Source organism: Aythya fuligula, chromosome 20, assembly GCF_009819795.1.
Source record: "Aythya fuligula isolate bAytFul2 chromosome 20, bAytFul2.pri, whole genome shotgun sequence".
Classification (NCBI taxonomy): domain Eukaryota; kingdom Metazoa; phylum Chordata; class Aves; order Anseriformes; family Anatidae; genus Aythya; species Aythya fuligula.
The window spans coordinates 7,416,821-7,432,077 of record NC_045578.1 but is presented as its reverse complement, the minus strand read 5'-3'; the positions used below and the strand labels follow the sequence as shown (position 1 = coordinate 7,432,077).

The 15,257-nt window shown below is 43.1% G+C and overlaps 1 protein-coding gene across 2 annotated transcripts in view; it reads right to left on the bottom strand.

The window, feature by feature from the left end:
• Positions 1–14,528, bottom strand: part of GOSR1 (golgi SNAP receptor complex member 1) — a 31,234-nt gene extending 16,706 nt beyond the window's left edge. The window contains exons 1-6 of one of the 2 annotated variants that reach the window (XM_032200906.1): positions 14,470–14,528; positions 14,205–14,319; positions 12,347–12,434; positions 12,026–12,133; positions 10,417–10,508; positions 9,925–9,999 (exon numbers count right to left, since the gene is read on the bottom strand). In XM_032200906.1, the coding sequence (XP_032056797.1) occupies positions 9,925–9,999; positions 10,417–10,508; positions 12,026–12,133; positions 12,347–12,434; positions 14,205–14,319; positions 14,470–14,500 (509 nt within the window). In that variant the 5' untranslated portion in view covers positions 14,501–14,528. The remainder of the gene's footprint in view (positions 1–9,924; positions 10,000–10,416; positions 10,509–12,025; positions 12,134–12,346; positions 12,435–14,204; positions 14,320–14,469) is intronic. The other variant, XM_032200907.1, reaches the window with a different exon arrangement.
• Between the last annotated feature and the right edge of the window lie 729 nt (positions 14,529–15,257).

The following is a 15,257-nucleotide window of genomic DNA, read 5'->3' as shown; positions in this document are numbered from 1 at the left end:
AGGCAGAAGTTAACCAACATAATTCGGTGTTGAATTTCCTTCCAGATGCCTCACATACACCTTGTACACGAGCAAACAACGTGCAAGAGGGTAGAAGCAGGCTTTTCACAGGATAAAGGATTTCTAGGAAAATAAACTAGGGGCTGATAAAAAATAATAATAAAAAAATCATTAAAGCTGGACTCCTAGCTACACCACCGAGTAAATACCTCAACAGCTCATCAATTACAGCAAGAAAAGCCTTTTGAATTGGAACTTAAGTCAACACACACCTTTTCTCTGCAGCTAACACCTGCAATCATGTCTACGCATGGACCGTAGCTAATAAGAAGATTATTTTTTCTAACTCTGTTTAAAGAACGATTTAAGGGATGCAAGCAAAAATCAAGGGAATCCCTCCTTCCGGGGTGGAGTTGCTCGAACCCAGGGATTCACCTTCACGCACACACAGGTTGTTTCTCCTGGATATCCAAATGGTCTGCATCTCCACTGAGCTCCGTGGACTTGTCTGTGAACTATCAACAGAGCAAATAAATGTTTCTGCAAAAAGAGGAGTTAGCCAAGAAAGCTCTTTGGCACACAAGAGAGACTCCTGGGGAGAGTGCCTGATGTTTGAGCTTCCCAGGAGGGTGAGTAACAGCAATACTTCTTCCTTTAAAGCAAATCTATAAGGAAGTAAGAGGCTTCTCGATAATCTGCAGGGTACAGTTCACCCAAAGTTAAAAACCCAAAATGACAACAGCTCCCAGCAGCTCAAGCAGGCGCAGCAGCTGGTTGCCTATCAGTAAGCACAAAGCCAATGCCAGCACGGCACCAACAGCCACGGAACGAAGTTTCTAGAGGCTCTCTGTTCAGGGTTGTGAAAGTTCCTGGACAGACTGACCCTTCCGTGTAATTGCTCCATATTACCCACAGGAACAAAGTTAAATGAACAGAGAGGGGCAGGCCTTACTGTAAGTCATTATCAGTAACCACAACTGGCAGAACGGTTCCAGTAACTTACTAATGGACTCTATCGGCATTTCCTCACATCTTACACGCTGCACGCAGAACTAGCATCCAGCAGCACTGCTGCTTGAGTTATTTCCTCTGGTTTAAAGGATATAATTTAGATTATACCTTCAAGCTAGGGGAAAAATCTCAAAACCCAGCAACACCTGTGAGCGCACACGAACAGTTTTCCATGCACAACAGCGATCTGACAGAAGAAAAGATGATCTCTACCGAGATAACCTGTCAGTACTGGTTTGCTGTGCACACACAGAAGAGGTAGATGCACAAGTTACAAGAAACACAAGCTGCTTATAATCTGTACCATAACAAAAAAAGGTTGCACCGCTTTTCTAGCTCAGTCTTTTTTGCCTCAAGCCAGACAAAGCCAGAAAAATACTCACACGTTCCTAAGTAAGGGAGAAAAGAGAACACAAAGGAGAACGCCTTCCAGAAGAGCCCCACCACATAAACCTTTGCATTTAGTATCTTAATGTCTTTCTAATTTCAAGTGAAGGCGGCACAGAAATGAAGAGAGTTATCCATGAGATGACAACCCAGTTTTATTTTAGTACAAAGCCCCAAAATACACGTTGGTTTTCTGCTTCCTAACTCTGCATTCCACCTGCTGTGGCTTTGATGGTGTTGTTTTTTTTTTGTAGGTGGAGAAAGCTGTAAGGCTTTCATCTAGGGCTTGGCCAAAGTACCTACTGTTAGCAGTACCTACCTGCTCGTTATAATTGGGAAAATGATTCTCAGAATTGTATAGTTAACAACATACTGAACATCTGTCATTTAAAATTTAAAGTGCATGCTACACTTAAACAATCTGAGGTCCAAATTTAAGATGCAATTCATGAATCTATCAACAGTTTTCTTCCAACCCAATTTCACTGCTTATTTTTTTATTTAAGACTGAACAAGATGCCTTCTTTCAGCAGTGAGTATACTCAGTGCAAACAAGTCTCTCAAGCAACACCAAAGCACACTGCATCTTTCACTTGACAGCAAAACACGGACCTTGAAAGGTTCTAAGCAATACTGTCTTACTGGGGTAAAATAGGCAAACTTTGATGGTTTTGTATCTAATTCTGCTCACCAGTATGGATTTCAGAGAAAGTATCCTCAGAAGATGGGAGCTGATGCTTCGTATCAAGCTGCTAGTAAATCAACACGCTGGGACCTCTGTGTGCCCTGCCAAACAGCAGCTGAGAATGAGGAGAACCTCATTCTGAGGCATTACTACAGAGGTTCAAATTCAATAAAATCAAGAGAGACATTTATACAGTAGTATTATAACTTCCAGGTTCCACTTCAATAATCCTAATGATCAAAGCACAGCCAGCTCTGTTAAGGATCGATCTCTAATAACTCACACAAGAGGTGCACGCTTCAGGAATATTTCCAAATATCCAAACCAACATTTCTTCTAGCCTAGTGTGAGCATTCCTAAGGAGGAGTGAAGACCGTAATCACAATGGCAGACAAAGATGTCCATGTGGAAGCCACCAGTTTTTCCTGAAGATGCTTGTTTCATAAAACATTTCTGCAGGGAATTTCTGCATTATGAATGCTTTCTGTAACAACAGAAGTATCTGGCACATACGTGTCTCAATTTTAAAATGTTTTTCTACTCATAACTGGAGATTTTAACATGTTCTTTAGCTAGAAAATTATTTATACTATACGCATTACTGTTGTGACTATATGTGAAAAAACATACAGCACTTACTGAGAATAACTAGAGCACTGTAATCATTGGTGGCAGCTCCTCTGAAATATGAACTGATTTAATCATCTTAAATAAGCTACACAAAAGGAACTCTCTCCAACTCCACAATTGTTGATTCTGTTCAAACAAGGCACCTACTTTTCAGAATCAACCCATGCAAGATGGATTTCAGTACTTGTCAAAGTCCTAATTTCAATACCGACCTTGGGGGGGAAAGCTGCCCTAGTTAAGGAATGGTGTTTAAAGGAAAGCTAAAAGCAAATAAAACATGCATCACTGTCTTGTTTATTTCTGAAACAAGCAACTAGCTTCAGAAGCGCACACAGGGCTCTGAAGTTTGAAGTGTGGTTTCATATCCCTCCCTCTCCCAAATTGAGGGCACAATGTTGTTTCTAACATAAAGCCCAGAACCAAGAACCAGAGCAGAGCTTTAGTCTCCCACCACCCTTTGTTCGTGATGCATGCAGGTAATATTTCCTAAGTGTGTTGTGAGGGTTTGTCTTTTAGTTTCTGCAGACAGCTGTGAAGACCTAGGATAGTTTTCAGGCTCTTTCCTGGGGTACGTGGAAATTCATGCATGAGCTTTCACATTTTATACAGGTGAAAAACAAAAAATGGGTTTTGAGACTCTCAGTGCTAATGTCTGTTTGCATCCTTTGTCACCTGCATAATTCAATTTAACAGCTCACTTAACTCGGTAGTGGAACCATAAAGGAAGTCCCCAAACTGGGTTTTGTGCATGTGGTGTTTTCTCCTTATAACAATATCACAACAGCCACAAGTGTCAGGGAATTTATTGATGACAGAATTTATAAAGCAATCTAACTATAAGGAAAGCTTGCAAATAAACCTCATGAGACTAATATAATCTTTGTTTTAGTGCTTTTAGTTTGTTTGTTTGTCTTCTAAAGTCCTAAATATAGCATGGGAAGATGAAAAACACTACATGCTTTTAGTCTAATGAAGCTCAAACTATTTTTTTAAAGGGAAAACCTCTTTTAAATCCCGACGTGCTAGGCTGATTTTCATATTCTTTTATGAAATTATTTATAAACAGTAATGACACCCAGGAGAGCATCTTCCTTCATTGCCTGCAGCCTTTGAGCCTCCCCAAATTCTCATTAAACCACTTCAATGACTTGCTCATGAAGTCATATTACGCTCACACAATAAGCAATAAAGCGCCTTTGTTGCAGGAGACATGTGAACTGTCTCCCTCATTGAGAAATATTTACTATTAAAATGAGAAAATAGATAATTTGTGCTCAGTTTGGCTTTGTGGATAAGCATCATGTGAGAGGCATGAGTCCTGCATTCAGTCTGGGGCTGTTACTCAGGAAGGCGATCCAGCTGCTCATGAAGTGGCCCTGTGTCATCCCGCCATAAATTTTCAAGAGACAGAGGTCCTGCCAGCAGGCTGGGAAATAAAACCCATTCAGCCCCATGCAGAAACCAGGCTAAGGGAAGGAATCACTGATGTGTAACTACAATTGGGAAAACTGCAGCACTAGGAGACAGCAGAAAGGGAAAACAGACTGGGATTTTGAAAGAGGAGCACAATAGCAGTTGCTGTGCACCTTTAAGCTAGCTCTTGTGATACCACAATAGGTCCTTTGCTCAAATCCCTTCCTTGAAGACCATTTTATTTGCGCTGCCTCTCAGATAGCACGTACACCCCTACCCAAGAAGTCAGTATCAATGGATCCACAGCTCCATTTAGGCGAGCCAGGCGGCAGCAGGGTGATTTCCGCAGTTGCCCCGACTGCCTTGCAGAGGCACCAGCACGTACTTTTACAGCAATTTATTTCCCAACTTTCCTTATTCCAGGAACAAAGAAAAGGCAGCAGTGCTATTTAATTGCATTCGGGAAAAGGGTGACACAGCTCTGCTAGAGCTCTGGCAGTTAACCACCAGCAGAGATGCATTTTAACCTAGATTCCTCCCTCTCCTCTCCCCTTGTACCTTCCAGTTGGGTGGACAGAGAGCTGCAGCCTTCTCTTACTACCACACAGCAAGCATGCAGCCAAATCACACCTTTTTCAGGGCTTCCTGGCAAACAGTCCAAGCCGAGCTCACAGTATGGATTGTCCTTTGGTAGCAGATCTATTTTGTTCCTTTCATAGCTGCTACGAAGCGAGGAGAGTTATTAATTATAAAGCGCTGCTTCAGGTAAAATCTGTATTAAGAGGACGGAGCAACAAGAACACCACATTCTGCTTTGACATGAAGAAAAGATAAGTTTTTCCCGAAGATGCAAGTCGAGCAATTAAGAAAATCCTTACTGGGCCTGAGCGAAGCGGAGCTCAGCAGTTCTGGGGCTGCAGAGCCGGCAGGCACCCAGCACAGAGGCTCATGGCGCCCCTCCCTCCCCGCTGCTTCCCCAACCACCTTGGGAAGGAAAAGGGAATTGGCAAAAAAGGTGTTTTACCCCACAGGCTTTGTCTCCGAGAGAAGATGAAGGAGATGCAGTGGAAGAACTGTCAGCTGGAGCAGCTGCTGCCCAGGCACCTGCGTGTCCCCCCTGCCACCAGAGGTGAGGCTCTGATGCCACAGAAGGGGTGACAACAGCAGCTTCTAACCCAGTGCTGAAGGGCCCCTGAAGCAACCTGAGCAGCAGAGGTACAGTGAATGGAAATCGTGTGCTGGCGTGAGGAGCAGAGCAGAGTTAAAAAAGAAAAGGAAATTAAGTCAAGGTAGAAAACTGGCAGCTTTTTCCACAGTGTGCTTATAACCAAAACCTTTGTGAGTTGCCCCAGCAGCTCAGGAAGCTGGCTGCTTTGTGCCAATCAGTACTGAAGTGACTATTTGTGAGTAACATCAGTATTAAGAGAGAAAAATGGTCACAAAGTCACTCCCTCTATTAAGATCTGGACTGTATTAGGAATAAAGTTTGAAAGCAGTTTCCCGGTGATTATTCTCTACTGAATGCAGCCATCTCTGCACAAACAACAACAGGAAATTTGTTACAGTTCTGTGGAAAAATGAAATGCAATGGTAGTAACAGCAATACTCGGTACTTCTGAGTGCTTCACAAACATTAATTTACCCTAAACATCTCCCTGAGCCAGGTATGTATTATTTAGAGCACCATTACACAACTGCTGCACATTCCCCTATTTCTTCTGCTCACTTCTCTCTTAGCTCTTTTCTTTCCCATGCAGAACTCCCTCTTCCATCTGTTTGCTCTCCTCCCACTCTGCCTCAAAGTTTCTCACCCTTCCACCTGGACACCCCTACCCTCCGTGCTCGCAGTGCTGCAGGTCCCAGGACTCACACGGCTGCTTTATGTCCTCGGCTGGTCTGAAGGCTGTGCAGGTAGGTGCCCCTGGCCTCATCACACCACTTACAGGCTCCACACTAAGCTGAAAAATTCCTTACTGGAGAGACCGATGGCCTGCAGAGCAGCACTCACCAGGAACACACAGTCATCTGGCAACTAAAATCAGCTCACGGCATCTGCGCCAGCACAGGCACCACCAGCACTTCTCCTGGGAAAGGACAAACGCCTGGATATTGAGAACTGGAGCTGAGCAGCAAAGCTACAATGACAGAACAAATCCTGCAATGACAGAACAAATCCACTACAGCAAAAGCTGCTGACCACTAAGTGCTTCGTCCAGTTTTAAAAAGAATTCATCATGGACAATAAAATCTGCAATTTCTACCAAAATCTTGGAAGCCTCCATCGCTTTTTACACCAATTCACTGGCGCCATCACCTGAAATGACACCAATCACAAACACAAGTACTGACGTGGGGGAAGGCATTTCACTCACAAACAGACACACACACACAATATTGCAAATTTAATCAAAAGCATTAGTTCTTTGCTTGCTGACTTCGGATATAGCTCATCAATTTCTGCAGAACTTCTCAGAGCAAACACTGAGCTGACAGGACTCCTTCCTCTGAGGCAGCACTTTTCAGAGCAGTTCACAAACTGCAAAGCCAGATCTATTAATCAAAATTCCTGATTCCGTTAGATGGAAAAGGGTATTACAAGAAAAAGAATTACTTGTTTACTTCCCCAGCTAAAAGCACACAAAGACATTCACTGAACTGTGCAGTGCTGAGGGAACAAATATTCAGAAATCAACTGCAGCCATTACTCTATTTCATTAGTTCTTTAAGTATCTGACGTGCCAAAAAAACAGAGCTGTAAAGACAAAAATATTAAAAGAGGCAACGATATGCAACAAGAGCTGTCTTTTTGCCTCTTTTTAATTAACAGGTATTACATTTTTTATTTAAAAAAAAAGTAGGCATTAGTGGTTCTCTCTCCAGAGGGGGCAGAACTACCCCTGAACTGCCTGCACAGAAATAAAAGCTGTGAAGTAAGAGACTCAGAGACTTCACAGCTCTGACCCGCAGACAATAAAACTCCCGACACATCTGCCTTCCTAATGAAGGCTCCTGCTGCCCTCCAGCACAGCCCGCTCGTGCCAACAGCGCTGACACAGCAGCCAGCCTCACCCAGGGGATGCGAATCCAGCTGGATGCTCGAATGAATGGAAATGAGCATCCAGATGGATGCTCCTGTGGGTGGCAGAGGCATACCGAGGGCTCGCACAGCGCTGCAGGAATTCCCTCGGTGCTTAATATGCGCCCAACCCTTTTACTCATCGAATTTTGGTACTTGGATTTTATTTATTAAACACAATTATCTACGTACATAAAAACAAGGCGGCTTCTCCTTCATTCTCTGTATTTCCAGAAGAGAGGATGTTCAAAATGGGGCGGAAATATAAGCAGGCAGATGTGGGTAAAAGGAGAGACCCAGCTTCTCCCCCAAGACCCTCCCAGGGAAGAGCTTTCTGGCTCCCTTCCCTTCACTCCCGGGTGAGACACCACCACAAACAGCACCACCACGACTGCCAGAATGCTTTTTAAAGAGCACCCGCAGAAAACGACGCCAAGAAAAACCCAGGTTTCCACTCGTCCTGTCTCATGTGGTGGCACGCAAGGAAAAAGGCTGACAGATGAGGCTGCTACTCCAGGCTGGGATAACAGCTCCACCACTCCCCATTAGATCAGGGAATAAATACGGAACAGGCCATAGCACTTCATATCGTGATCAAGCAGGGTCACAGCCAGCGAACGCTCTGGTGCTCGATATGAATCCGTCTCTCCCGTGGCATTATTTCATTACTCTGCAGCACATAATGACACACGCGCACAGGGTGTGTTCCCACCTCCAAGCTCTTGGCAAAGGTTTCACAACTTCACTGAAAATACGTATTAGTTCTTACCATTGTGCCTTTGTGATCATTTATATACATTGCCTCGCTCTGTCAATTAGTCCAGCACCGTGATTTACTGCACTGCAAACGCTTGACATTTCAAAACTCATACAAGGCTTACCCTAGGAGCACGCCTGGTATAATTTGCCAGCTCCTCGTTATTACTTGGGACCTTTAGCTAGCTTTTACAGCTTTTTGGCATTCATAGCTCACTAACTCTTTCTCTGAAAAAAAATATGTTGAATCCCTTTAGTAATTTCCTCTGCCAGTATCTGTTTCTGAGCTTACGCACGTTCTCAATTGAAAAGTTTTAAACATCTTGTAGGCTTTGATTTCTCATCCTGGTTGTCTTCTACCCCAGATTTCTTCACACCCCTTAGTTATCTCCAAAATGCAGCGCTGTTCCATGATTAGTTTTGTGCCTGTTTCCTAAAGATCCTCAGCTTGCATTCATTTCTTGTTTGCTTTCTCTCAATGTTGTGTGTTTTTTGAAGTCTTGACATTTTCAAATTGTCACCTAGAATATGTTTTAACTGTTTCTAAAACAGCCTATTTTTCATGCATTTTTATCCTAAAAACATACTGGAGAATGTTTAAAGAGATCAAAGTAACCAATGCTTCAAAGAGTGCTATTCTCAATTTCTAAAAACATCTGCCAGATAATGTTTACAAAATGTTTTGAACTTTTCAAAACAGTGTACTCAGAGGAACATAAGCTTTTTAGAAGTATGTAACTCCAGAAATATTTAATTTGTAGCTTTACAAAAAATACCAAATGTAAAAAAAAATAAAATTTACTACTCAAAAAAAATCACAGCATCTAGAAAAAATCCAGTTTACTTTGAAGAATCTATGTCAATTAATCTAAGCATGACATTTCAGTTAACATTCATCTCCAGAATACTAAGTCTGTTTGTTTGTTTTCCTGATCATCCATGTCTAATAACAAATTCAACCTAACCAAAGTCATAATTCAAACTTCAAATTAATTTATCTCAAAGTCCTAAAGATATTGAAGAAAACTGAGGATGGTAGTGGTAAGCCATAATCTTAAGTTTTGGGTTTTAATTTCCTGTGAAAGCTTTTTGTGCAGTTCCAACTGGAAAATAAAGTTCTTTAATAAAGCACATTTGCAAAAGCCACAGGTAATTCTTGTTTATAATGAAAGCCTGCCCTCTTGTGTAAGGTTGGAGTTTAGCATGACTAGAGTTACGAACTGAGACACAAAGATTGGTGCTACTTCATGACATCATGATGGTCTAGAAACCGTAAACCTACCAGCACTCTGTCAGTGCACTGCTTTTGCTGTGTGGGGAACGTACAAACAAGCGACTCATAATCTAATGCTACCTGCAGCAAGAAGAAAAAGAAAGCACTTTCTGCTTTGCTTTTTATCTTGGCCAATAACGTAGAGTCAATTTCCAAATATTTAAATGCATGGCTAATTTTGGCATTGTCCCCTCCATAACCTTTTGTACACATTCAGTACAAACAAACAAAAAAACATTCTTCTCTACTTAGTGCTGACAAATAAAGCAAAAGAAAGGGGAGAACAGCTAACTCACTGTGACTTTCAGTTTCATTTAACCCTTATCCCAGTTAGGATACTGTAAAGGCATCTCCCTTCTTACGAAGAGAGGAGGCCAAGTGACTTGGGAAAGCCCACAGAAGACAACAAAAGCCACTGAGTGCTGACAAGATCCTAAAGCTGAAATCACTGAAAACTACCATAACTACTACCAACTATACACATCTTACAGTAAGCACGAGCAACAAACATTTATCCAGCTGTGTAAGTAGCAGCACTGTCACAGAATACATAGTGCAAGGCATTCATCAGGGGCATTTTCTAGAAAAGGACAAAGTTTTCTTCCACGCTTTGAATTAAGAAGTTTTCATCCCCCCGAAAAGTTAGGTACCTCCAATGCAAGTAAATGTGCAAGTTAAACAAGTAACACCTACTTTCGAAGGTGCTCGTGTTCCTTCAGGAATAGTTCTGTTCTTCTGTTATTCACACCAGACCCACTTTTATATGATCTACATGAAAAAAAAAATTAAAAAAAAAAATTGGAAGACATTTTCTCCAGAGGGTTTTCAGTAGATATTATTAATCAACTCGTATCCATTTCATGCTTTGTTACTCTGAAGTGACCGAACAGGAAAGCTCCAGTCATGCTAAGACATTTTTGAAGTGATTCAGCATAGCTTAATAGTTTTACTTTAAAAACATGAATTCCCTTTCAAAGTTAAAACATACAAACAAACGAACAAAAATATCCATCAAGGAATCTTATCACAAACTCACTAAGACTTGTGAATTCAAACAATTTTTTTTGCGTTGTTCAGAGCACAGATGATTAACCTAAGCCAAGTAATCTCCTCCTACAGGAAAGCACTGCCTCCTCCCTCCCAGTGCAGGACCATGTCATTGCTAGAACACATGCTACAACTTACTCAATATCTTTTCGTACTGATCCCAACAGATTTTCCCTTTCTCGTATCGCCAAAAAGTTCGCTTTGGTTTTGTGGAATTCATGAGTGTAGTCCTGTAATAAAACAGTTAGTCCAAAATTAGGGTCCTGAGATCACGTTAACAAAACAAGATTCTCAAGTAAGATCCAACCATCTTTTAAAATGTTAACTATTCTCTAACAGGAAGTGTAAGAGAACTTTATTAAATTAACATCAAAACTGCTTGGAAATTAATATAAAGTATTTTTAAAACTCACTTTTAGCTGCTGTATTTTGGTAGCTACAGCTAAGGTCAAAGTGGAAGATCCACTGTTAATTCCTTCTCCCAATTCCACACATCTTCAGCTTTCTGCTGGATTATCAATTTGTGCTGGAATTTCCCATTACTGGTTGAATCAAAAACAACAGTAAAACCTACTGATTTGGTGTGGTGAGGATGCTCCTGGGTTTATGTAGTTAAGTTCCACTGAGCGAGAAAAAATATTTTCTGAACAATGAAATCAAAGATCTTCAAGTTGCGTTTCAAAACGTTTCAGGCAGCTTGAAAACCAATCCAACTGGTAACCAGTGTCCAGTACAACACCAAAATCATTGCGATTTTTACAAAACACTGCTTTTTTAATATTCTGCGTTGTACAGACACCAAAGAGAAATTAAACTGTATGTGACTGCAGAGAACATGCAAAGAACAGGCATTTTAATATTATTATGCCATGAAAACATCACCAGTTTGAAACACTGCTCATTTAAACAGATTAGTAGCCTTAGCCATCATGTTTCCTTCAACTCCCTTTATCAGTTCAGATGGTTTTACAACCATGTTTTCCTATCCTAAATGTAGGAAGAAGCCACAATCCAGTTTATGTAGAACATCCACATGATGTGTTTCAAAAACAAGTTACATGAATTAACACAAACTGCAAAACATCCCAAATACTCTTCACCATGACAACACAGCAGCTAAAAGAGAGACCTGCACAGACTCAGTTCTATAATCAGTAGAAACTTCCAAATGAGATTAACTTCCATATTCAAGTCTTTCAACTGCCTTTTTTTTTCTTTTTCTTTTCCTCCCACCAAGCAGCCTCCTTGGGGCAGCTTTTCCTTTATCAGAGATTGCTGGTCGCAGTTATTTTAGGTAACTAAATGCTAACAACCCCTGCAACTCAAAGCAATACAGCTTCATTATAATATTTTTATTTTATAAAGAAATCCAGCAGGAAGTAATGCTATGAATGCACAGATAACTGGATAAACAATCATACTCCCAGAGCACTTAGCGTTGAAATAAATATTTACACTCATTTGGAGAAGTTTGTTTCTACAAATGTTTTCAGATCCTGTGCTTGCAACACATTTGAAGAAACCTTTTTTTCAATTAATCAGACTTTTTACTTGTTGCAGGTTAGGCACAGTAATACAGTACTCACAGACTCCTCCCAGCCAATTGGCATCTGGAGCATGTTTGAGCATATGTACACAGTACATCCATACTGAGATAAAACAAACAAGTATGCTGTGATACCAGCATTACTAGTAATTATTTCAACAAAGCAACAGAATAAAAGCAAGAAGGACACGTGTTTGTTACCTGTAATATGTCTCTGTGACGCTGTAACGTATGCATTAGTGCAGCATTCAGGGATGGGACTCCTGCGCTGTTTGTGTATTCTGCCATTTTGTCATTTATTCCAGTAAGCTGGAAGGGATAAAGAAAAAAAAAAAAAAAAAAGGCTTATTCTTGTAAGAAAGTTACAAGGCATCAGATGAAGGAACTCCCCCTAACAACAGATGCACACTTTCAGAAACATTTCTCTATCACCCACTCTAGTACTTCGTAAACACGCATCACAGAAACCTGTACTGTAACACTTTCGAAGTGCCAAAGTAAAAATACAATAACCAGAGTTACCTTTCCCAGAAGCTGTTCAATCTCCACAGCCATGGTCTCAAACATTCTGTCCTGGCTTGACCCATTTAAGAGAGGAGTGGTGTCAGAGCTAAGGGGGGAAAAAAAAAGCAGTTACTGAAATGTCCACCTTGCATCACCTGGGGAAAATATAACCTCCCCTTGAAAAATACTCCTGACACCAAACACTCGTCTAGTACCAACACCCTTTCATCCTCAACTTTTAAGCTCAAGTTATTTTCTTATGTTTTGGCACTAAGGAGCACTGAAGGATGGGTGTGTTACATCAGCTACAGAATTACACTTCAGTTACACAGTGCTAGGACAACCCACTGACCTGTTATGCAGACGAACATTCTACACAGCAGTGCATACCACCCAGCTTATCACCATTCGTTTCATACAGCACACCTTCACTATTTTTTTTTTTTAAGATAAACTAAAAACACAATGAAAAATCACACCTAAGCAAGAGAACAGCAGCACACCGCTTAGCGTGCCAACCTGCAGGCATATGACAGCTAACACCTTTCAGAAAACACTCTGTTTTGATTATCTATTGTAACTAGAGTAAGAGAAGAAAGTTTTGCAGAGGGTGGCAAAATAAGTACAACAATTAGATTACATAGCAAGTAACGTATGAGCTTAAAAAAAAAAAAAGACAGACTAGGACTTTTGACTCAAGGGTAACGTGATCATTCTTGTGTTGCTCTCAGGCTTCCAGAACTGGAAATTCAGGGGAAGATTAAAAAAAATATTCAACCATCCAGAAGTGTTATACCCAACCCACCACAGTATGTGAGCTCTGAGAGCAAGAAATGCTCTTATACTTCAAGCAAATAGGACCAGATTTCCTAAAGAAAGTAGCATTTACTCAAAAAGACAAAAAGCACACAAGGCTGCAGGTTTGTACCTATCAAGATATAACCTACAGCACTGAGAAGGATAAATGTGGAGTTCAGAAGAAAAAAAAAAAATCAACGCACATACAGGCAGCAGTCACTCATAACTGATACACAATGCTGAGATCCACAATTAATCAGCAAAGAACAACATTTTTAAAGACTGTGCACAGGGACAGAGAAGCTGATAACTACTGCTGTGGGACTGCAAAAAGGCCTCAAGGCTGCTGTTAAGCTGGAAAGAGTCGAAAAGTTTTATTATACTAAATCTCCAGTGAAACATAAATCTACGTAATGCAAGATTATTCTGTTATATGTATATATATATATAATTATTCTGTTATGTATACATATACGTATGTACCTAGTTTATATATAAATAAACCTACGTATAGCTCTCTCACTCTGGCTACTTACCTGAGGAGCACACCAGAAAGTAACAGCCACCCCTGGAGAGGGGAAGGCAACAAACTGCCCGCTTCCCTTCCCCGCTCTCCATGCTCCCAGCCACAGTGACCGCAGCTCAGTGCCCAGTTCCCCCACCTCTGAAGCAGGGATGAGCAGCACCACAGCAGCCCACCAAGGCCACGTAAGGCTAAACTGCCAGAGCCCAAAGCACTTACTGCAGCCTCTGCTAAGTCCATACAAGTAAAACTGGAAAACATCACCTGGCATCACGCTGAGAGGAGAATCACAGAGCTGTGAGGGGTGGGAAAGAGCTCCAGGATCACCTGCTCCAGCCGCCCACCACCATCCCTCCCTAACCCACCTCCAACCTCTCCCTGAACCCCCAGGGTCGGTGTCTCCCCCCAGCCTTAAGAGCTGCAACGAGCTTAAGAAACCGAGCTTCATAAAAATAAAAAAAATAAAAAAAATAAAAAAAAAAAAACAAAAACTGAGGTGGCGGCAGGGAGAGGAATGGAGCGACAAATTAAAACGGTAAAGAAACGTGTTAGTACCTATACCTGTCGCGCCGCCCGTCCCGGCCGCCGCTGTAGCTGGTGCAGAGCTTGCTGAAGGAGACCAGCTTCAGGTCCAGCTCGTTCTCCAGCTGCCTCGCCTGCTTCCGCAGATCTGCGGGGGGGTCGGAGGAGAGAGGTCACAGCCCGGCGGGGAGCCCCAAAACCCCGCGGGGAGCGAGAGGGGAAAGAACCGGGGAACCGCGGCCGAGCCCCAACCGCCCCCCCTCAGCCCCTGCCCCCCCCCCCCATGGCCCCCGCTCGCCTTCCCAGTAGTTGCTGCTCCCCGCCGCCATCTTTGTTGTCCGACGTCAGCCGCGGCCCGCCGAGACGGCCGGCACGGAGCGGGGCGGAGCGGGGCGGGGAGCGGCGGGAGGGCCGCCCGCTGCAGCGCCCCCCCGAGGCCCGCAGCCGCCTCACGGCAACCCCCGGCCTCCGACCCCCCTCAGGCCCCGACCCCCGTCAGCCCCCGACCCCCCTCAGGCACCGACCCCCCAAACCCCAGCCCCCGACCCCCCCCCATCAAGCCCCAGCTTCTTCTCCTTCCCCCCCCCCAGTCTCACTGAGGTAAAAAAAGACCGAGAGGACGTTGCTGGGCGTCAAAATAGGTTTTATACAGGTTATTGGAGCTCGGTATACAGGTTTAAAAAACAAAACACACCAAAAAAACCAAAACACAAAAACACATAAAATAAACGAGGATGAGAGGCCCTGCTGTCCAGCCTCGCCTCGCAGGGCGGCTCTGCCTCAGGGAAGGGCCGCGCTGAGAGCCTCGTGCAGACAAATGAAGGCTGAAGGCACGGGTGAGACGTGTGGGGAAGCGGCTCCTCGCCCTTGGACGGACAGACGGACGGACAGAAGGCAAAGGGAGGCTGTGGGGGCTCCTCCTGCCCCGCCACCAGCAAGAGCCAGGCAGCCTGGTGGGGCCTGAGGCGTAGAAAAGGCTCCCGATTACAAAACAACCCGACCCAACCCAACCCCACTCGGCTTTAAAAGAGGCACTGAGCGCACTGCCCCGGGAGCTCACACACACCCCGTCCTGCCGAGACTTAT